Source organism: Scedosporium apiospermum (genome assembly GCF_000732125.1).
Source record: "Scedosporium apiospermum strain IHEM 14462 chromosome Unknown SEQ_SAPIO_0121, whole genome shotgun sequence".
In the NCBI taxonomy this organism is placed as follows: Eukaryota; Fungi; Ascomycota; class Sordariomycetes; order Microascales; family Microascaceae; genus Scedosporium; species Scedosporium apiospermum.
The window spans coordinates 2,213,248-2,221,144 of record NW_015971822.1 but is presented as its reverse complement, the minus strand read 5'-3'; the positions used below and the strand labels follow the sequence as shown (position 1 = coordinate 2,221,144).

Below are 7,897 nucleotides of genomic sequence, written 5' to 3'. Positions count from 1 at the left end.
GCCGCCCACACCTCATGACGCGGCAGCAGGAAGATGAACTTATTGCTTTCATCTCATCTTCTTCTGAGCGCCGCCAGATGACCTTCCTTGAACTCTCACGTACCCTTTTCGATGGTCAGTTTGGTGTGGATACAATCCGCGGGACACTGAATCGACGTGGTTATCGCAGATATCCTGCAGTTCGCAAGCCCTTTATATCTGAAGAAAACCACTGCAAGCGCCTTCAGTTTGCTTATAACCACCTTAACTGGACTGCTGCGCAATGGGCTGAAATCTTTTGGACTGATGAAACGTGGGTTGCTGGGAGACGCCATCGAAAGACCTGGATTACACGCCGCATTGATGAAGCCTATAATCCAACCTGTGTGGCACGCAAGGAGCGGCGATGGGGAGGATGGATGTTCTGGGGTTCTTTCACAGGAATAACACAAGGTCCAGGGCTCTTCTGGGAAAAGGAATAGCACAGCATCACAAGTGAGTCTTATTGTGAGCACATCGTCCTCGTCATCGATGATTATATCTCCCGCACACACTTTCAAGGTCGGAAGCTAGTTCTTATGCAAGATAATGCCCCTGGCCACCATGCCCGAGCAACACTTCGTGAAATCGCAGCGCGTGGAATAGAAGTCATCGATTGGCCACCATATTCACCAGATCTGAACCCAATCGAGACCTGCTGGGACCATATGAAGAACTTCATCGACCAACACTTCGCAGCAGAGCCAAAGCCATCATATCCAACCCTTCGCGCTTGGGTATTAGAAGGATGGCAGTCAATCGAGCCCGAGTTTTGGCAGAAACAGATGGTAGTATGCCATTGCGTATGCAGGTAGTGATTGATATAAATGGAATGTATACTAGTTTTTGATAGATTAAAATAGTACTTATTTCTTCCTAGTTAATTCACTTTATTTTCAGGTACCTTTCTAATGTGACTAAAATACCCTGTACTTCTAGCCTAGTCCTTATTTGGACTGTGGCAAAGTGACCTGACAAGGGGCCATTATTTACCCCTGCGACCTCCGTAGTATTGATTAATCCTCAATTCAATCTTCTTACACCATCGAGGTGCTAAGCCGGGTACTGGGATGGAACTAACAAGCAGGAAAAGGGGGGGAAGAGATCGAGACTGTCCTAAGCCAGTAGTAACCAGGCCCTGCCATGGCACCCCACACGCGGGCTCTTTCTTTCATCGTCCTCTTGCCCGTACACAGGTACGAAGTACTTCGTACTTCTTCGTCCCATCCATGCCCCAGCTCAGCACCAGCCAGGCCCTTCCAGTTTCCCAGTTTCCGGTTGTTTTAGGGGGGGTTTTCGGCGTGGCTAGAAAGTTCGCGTGGTGGATATTATCCATCGGTCATCCTCGATCAACCCCATTGATTCATTAACCTTCGAGTTTTCTTCCCACGCCGATATCTGGACCAGTCTTCTCTTTCTTCTAGCATCTTTTCTTCATCCTTTCGTCCTTTCGTCCTTGCTTTTTTGTGGGCATTTTAATTGTTTAATATCTCATGTATTGCTTCATGTTCGTTCATTCCTTCCTACTAGCAGCATCTAGCAATTACCTCGTACTTCCATATTCCACTTGCATTTTCTTGTGCTTCCCATCTCATTAGCCTATCGACCCCTTGCCCTCCAGCACAGGTGCACGCGATTCCCCACAATTGCATCAATACCTCGTACACAGCCCATCCGCCGCGTGCCTCAACCAGTCTCGACCGGTCCTCGCCCTCGTCCGACCCTCGACTCAGACCTCCCTCGTCGAGCTCTCGACCCCGACCTAACGGCCAAGTCTGAATCACTTGTCTGGCACAAAACCAACGTATTGGCCCGTTCTTCCAACCCCCCCAAGTCGGCATTCCCCCATCGAGCCCCCCGGTGTTGAGCTGCAACGATGGCTGGAATAGTGAGCAAGCGCCAGCAGGCGCGCAACGAAAAGGTCCTTCAAGAATTAGTTCAGAAGGTTCCAGGAAATAATGTGTGCGCCGACTGTGCCGCAAGAAACCCAGGTAATTTCTCACGCTGTGCGACAATCTGGCGTAGTGCCTTGGCTGACTTGTCCTCCCTTTCCTCCAGCTTGGGCTTCATGGAGCGTATGTTGTCTCGGAGACTTCCCCACACCTTCCCGCTGCACCTACCCGACGCAAATCGATCCCGCGAACTTGTACTAACAAACTAATCGCAATACTAGTTGGGCGTCTTCTTGTGTGTCAGATGCGCAAGCCTCCACAGGAAGCTAGGAACCCACATTTCCAAGGTCAAGTCCTTGAGTATGGATAGCTGGACAGTCGAGCAAGTCGAGGTCAGTCACGACCTCCATGATCCCTCTCGACAATGGTTGTTGCGCAACCGCCTTTTTGGCTTCGACCGCGTTGTTCGGGCCGTGGCTGACATTGCTCTCTGCAGAACATGAAAAAGCTCGGCAATGTTGCTTCGAATAAGATCTATAACCCTCAGAATAAAAAGCCTCCCATCCCTGTAGACGTAGATGAGGTTGACTCCGCCATGGAAAGGTTCATCCGAGCCAAATACATTTCTAACAGCCTCAGTGGAGGCAATAAGAAGGGCGGCATCTCGGCTAGCATTTCCATCGAGGAAACACCACCACCCCTTCCCCCCAAGGGCAAGTTCGGTCTCCGATCCGCCTCGTCACTGTTCCCCCTCTCATCCAAGTCGAAGAAACAAGTTCCTTCTCCGGATGTCCTATCCCCCACAAGAGAGCATTATCGGAGACCTCCTTCTCCGCGTCTGGTGAACAAGCCGTCGCAGGTATTTGGTGCCACGATCGAGTACGAAACGGGGGATACAGAGCATAAGTTGGGCAGACTACGTGACATGGGTTTCATGGACAATTCGCGCAACGCTATGATTTTGAAGGGCGTTCACGGCAATCTCGAAAAGGCCATCGAAACTTTGATTCGCCTCGGAGAAGGCGGCTCGCGATCACCCTCCTTGGCATCCCCTCGAGAAAGCTCCCTTCGCGCCACTCGATCTTTGACACCCCTCTCCCCGAATCCCGTTGCAACGACGAACGGCCGAGTCGCCCCTGCGACACCTCCTGCCGCGTCTACGAACCCTTTCGACATGCTCACTCCACAGCCGCAAACTGCGCAGTCGACCGGAACTCTGCAGAATAGGAACGCCAATCTTGCGTCGACAAACCCGTTCGGTCACCCCACGAACCAGCTAGATCCCTTCAGCCAGGCATTCCAGAACATGTCCCTCGCAGCACCACAGCAACCCTTATTTCCCAACCACACTGGCGGGATTCCTCCCCAGCCCGCACAAGTTGGTTACAACCAGCAAGCTTCCATGCTGGCCCCCGCACCCGCACCCGCACCCGCACCCGCACCTATAGCTTTCAATAACAATCAAACCTATCCTCAACTTCAGCCGCTCCAGATTCAGCAGATCTATCCTCAACAAACCGGTCTCTCGCCCGCATCGGCCCAGTCCACACCAGGCCTCCCATACAACTACAACCCTTTCTTCTCGGACCAAGCGCAAGTGCAGGCCCAAACACAGGCACAAGCACAGGCACAGGCACAGGCACAGGCACAGATGGCATCACAGCAACCTCTGGCTGTCAACACCATGATCACGCCTGGTTTTGGAAGTAACCCTTTTACGCGGTCGCCGACCCGCATTCAATCTCCAACTCTCAGCCAGATCCCTGAACGGTCGCAGTATGTCACGACCCCGTCACAACCGACGAATCCTTTCTTTTCCCAGGCACAATACCCGCAAGCGTCGCCTGCTATGCAGCCAACACAGGCATACGGTCAGAAGCCAGACAAGGCCTCCATTCTTGCCCTATATAACTATCCACAGCTCGCCCCACAACCCATAGCGGTAGCACCGCAAGAACAGCAACCAGTGCCGGCTGCAGCGGTCTATGCCACCCGTCCTGCTGGCCTTGACCCGCAACAACCGCGGAGTGTCTCCACACCTCTCCCAGGCAACAAGAACCCATTTGCTCTGAGCAATGGAACAACATCGCCTTCCGCAGCATCTCCTTTGCCAACCAATGACATCTTTTCCAATGGCCTCGGCCCTGGGAGTCGCGAGAGCATCGCTCTTGGCATGGACATGGCAAGTTGGTCCAAGAGCGGACGTCACAGCCCAGATGCTTTTGCTAGCCTAAGCGCGAGACACGCGTAAGGGAAAAGAGGGCAGGTTTGTCGTCTGTGTACATAACGTTTCTTGTTTCCCTGTATAATAGTCTTACACGGCTTTTTTTTTTTGCCCTTTCATTATGTCTTCATATTGCATGGTTAATAATGCCTCCATTTTTCATTTTCATGCTTGGACAGGACACTGTTATGTAGATTGGACCTGGTGTCGAGGGTGGATATTGAGACGACCATGGCCACGGTGTAAGTTGCGACGTTTAATAGTTCAATGTTATGTACAAGACAATCCTTTCTGCGCTATATACGGCACGATCCCTCTTGACAACCCTTGCTGATTCCAAAGGCCATACATTTGGCCAAACGGCTAAAAAGCATACCTGTACCTTACGATGCCTCTGGTCTCAAAATGAACTCCTCGAACGCTACCCCATCGGGTAAACCGCTCGCATCGACACGCGCCACCTCGTTCCATCCCTTCAGTAAGCTCCTCCAGTAGCAGGTCTCCGCGGCCTTGCTCACATATCCCCCTCCGACGAATTGGTCGCGCTGACGCGCAGCAATACCCTCAGCAACCTCTGGGTGATCCTCCAACCACGCGACGGTCTGCTTAAGATCTGACCAATCCGGCTTCACGAAGACGATATTTGCCGTTTCGGGGCCAATATCAGCCGGCCACACCTCGCGTGTCCTCTCCGAAGGGTACGCCCTTGGGTTTTCTTTTATCTCCCTTTCTAGGGACGAGCGTCCGCGCAGCAGGACGGTAGAGTAGACGGGTCGGAGGAGGTGGGTCGTCGGCTCGAACCATTCCAGCGGCGGGGTGAGGATGACGCTGCGGCACATGCGGTGGAAGGAGAAGCGGCCGCTGTAGGAAACGCCCTCGGTGTGGATGATGTACTTGTACCGGCAAAAGTCTTGGATGGGTAACCCGTTGGCGGCGGAGGCGGAGTTGGTGGTCCAGTTTAGGGATTGGACGTCGGCCCACGACGAGACCTTGGAAGGGGAGGCTACGCGGACGAGGTCCTGTCGGAGATTGGGGTTCGGGCCGAGCGGGTTGGAGAACCATGGGGTGCCGCGCCACACGGCGCGGCTGTCCTTCTTAGAGAAGGGGAGGGTCGATTCGAGGTTCGTGATAGTGGAGGAGGCGGCTGGGAGGGAGTTGAGGAATGGGAGGGCCCAGGACCAGGCGGAGAAGTGGGGCATGGGGAAGGAGTGGGCTTTGGAGGTGGAGTAGGTGGAAGAGGAGTGCGCGTGGCCGGGGCGGGCGTAGACGAAGCTTTTTGCGATGGGGGAGTCATGGATGGATAGGGAGAAGGTTATGTTGGGGAGGGGGGTCGGAGAGGAGGTTATTGCGCGGTAGATTTGGTGGAGGGCAGCGAGTTGTCGCTGTATAGAAAATGCACATTAGAAGTCGGTAGCTTGAAGAATGAGTGAGATTATGGTAGAAGAGGAGCAAGGAGACGCACCTCTTTCATGTGCCTAGAGAGCTGCCCCTTGCCAGGCGGCCTTCGAATATACAGATCCCCGCCTCTCACTGTCCCTATCAGCGCCTTACTGTTCTCCACATTAACGTCGAACGGGCCGTTGGCGACAGCTCTATCAATCTCGTCCATGAGGCCTGGGAAAGTATCGCGACATTCCTTTTCCGTGAGTCCGAGGTCGTCAAGCGTCGCAAGCGACACTGCGCCGAAGACCTTGGGGGATGAACGGGTGTTGGTTCCTCGGCCGTAGCGGTTGGAGGAATTGTCACTCAGGAGGAAATAGTAGATGAAGGCGCAGAAGGCGACGGCGAGGAGGAAGGGCCGCGTGAGGGGACGTCGGCGTGGAGGACGAGGGGCCATAACGGCTCGTGTGAGGAGCTTGGACATGTCATGGTAGATTTGGCGTCTTTACTTCTGGGAGTCTAGAAATCATGACTTGGCGATTGGGGGGGCACAGGTATATATTAGGCCCAGACGTTGGAAAAGGGTTGTATCAAGTCCCCATCTCCCCGGAACAGGATGTTGGGAGACGTGTTAGAAATAGAGACCAGAGCAGTCTTATAGTGGCCCTTACCAGGCAATCTATAGATCTGGTAAACTACAGTGGAATTCCAAGCAGCCCCAGTAAATGGAAATCCGATACAGGTTGCTAAGGATTCCTAAGGATTCATTATACATCTCAGTATGAGACCGGATTCGAACACCCTATCATTTCGGTAAGAGATCAAGGATATGAAGCCAAGCTATCGTACATAGTGCATAACACTGTACCAAAGTCTTGACGGTACAAGCAGTCCAGCTCTGGGCCGACTGGCCCGGTAACTGTCCCCAGATCCGGGTGCGGTCCGTCCGGCATTGCAGGCCAGCGGGCTACGAACCGGATTCTCAAACATCGGTCGACGGGTGTACACAGTGGGGCGAGTGGATGCGTAATTGGACCGCTTCGTTAATATAGCAGTGGAAGGAGGTGCGCCGAATCTCCAAGCTATAGGTGGAAAGATAAACTGTGTTCGTTTCGGTTCCGCCAAGCGGTTAATTTGTCGACCGATTCTCCATGCCCAGCTTACGACGTTAATGCTTCAATGCTGGTGTATCATTTCGATAAAATACCAGTGCTGATATTGTGCGGGGTACAGAAACATTGGCTCGATGCTACAGTGGAAAAGGAGGATCTTGTCCCGATTCTAAGCCAATTTGTGATCGAAGTCTGTGATAACCTCACGACAGTAAGCGAGGGGAGGAGCGAGTCTGTGCTGGCCCAAGCCGACCAACCCCGTTTACATAAGCAGAACACCAAGACAGACCTCAAACCTCCTTCCACTTCACCTCGATTGTTGAATCATGAGTGCTTTCGCGAGTCCTTTTATATGCAGCCAGGACACTTCTCTCCTCAACGTCCACGAGCCTGGGCAGACCCGGGAAATCTCTACATCTTCGGCTCCCCTCCGTACTTTCCTACCCAGACTCCTAGTTGAGCCGATGGACAACCGAGCTCGCCATCAAGGCCCCAATCGATCATCTGCCTCCCTCATAAAGCCGGAATAGGTAGATCAACTCATTTTTAAACAGTCACGGGAGCGCCATGACCACGAACCTTACGAACGTCGGCCTGGATTGAAGTTTGACAGATAAAACGCTCAGGGCCAGGGGGGAGGCACCATCTGTCGATTCTCGTCCGTTGCACGAACAGAATCGGGCTTGATCACGGTTGCATGGGTCTTTGCCCTCTTCGGGTATCTGAAATTGCCACTTTCGTGATTCGGCCTGATTTGGACTCCAAAAGGATGAGCGAGTCCCTGCGAAGCCCTCGTCTCGGGTTCTAATGTTGCACAGCAGCACAGGTTTACCAAGATTCACTCTGCCCCATCACCTGCCAAGCGTATCTAGTCAATAGTTTTCTCGCCAATGAGTTACATGGATCAAGATGAAATTAAAACAATGCGAAGAAAGGACGACAACAGGAAGGACAAATCTTCAATCCGTCGCCATTCAGCTTCGTCCTCAGCTTGAGCCCGATTGGGTCTATTGAAGGGGCTGTGACTGCTCGAGCTGAGCACACCTTCTATTTCAAGCCGCCGGAACATGACGAACCGTCGACGCCAGTGACATTATGTGGCTTCCGAATGCTGTCTTTCTCTCAAAGATCTCGACGGGGATGAAGCAGAGTGGTGGCATATGATCATTCAGATGCAGTCTCTACATTGCGTCGAGCATAACGGTCCAAGACAGAGAATCCTTCACCGCAATTTCTACAGGCCACAATTGCTTTTCTTCTCTTCCCACGTC

General features: G+C 52.8%; 2 protein-coding genes across 2 annotated transcripts; one reads left to right on the top strand and one right to left on the bottom strand.

Moving 5' to 3' along the window:
* Positions 1 to 1,894: 1,894 nt before the first annotated feature.
* Positions 1,895 to 4,380, top strand: SAPIO_CDS8661 (UBA/TS-N domain-containing protein; the record flags this gene model as incomplete). The annotated part of the gene is made up of 5 exons (XM_016790256.1): positions 1,895 to 2,009; positions 2,077 to 2,093; positions 2,192 to 2,302; positions 2,407 to 4,157; positions 4,329 to 4,380. The coding sequence occupies 5 exons, from the start codon at positions 1,895 to 1,897 to the stop codon at positions 4,378 to 4,380; spliced, it is 2,046 nt and encodes a 681-aa protein (XP_016640519.1).
* A 137-nt stretch (positions 4,381 to 4,517) lies between these two features.
* On the bottom strand, positions 4,518 to 5,998 carry SAPIO_CDS8660 (Duf821 domain-containing protein; the record flags this gene model as incomplete). Its single annotated transcript, XM_016790255.1, has 2 exons — positions 4,518 to 5,516; positions 5,597 to 5,998. 2 exons carry the CDS (start codon positions 5,996 to 5,998, stop codon positions 4,518 to 4,520), a joined length of 1,401 nt encoding a protein of 466 aa, XP_016640518.1.
* Between the last annotated feature and the right edge of the window lie 1,899 nt (positions 5,999 to 7,897).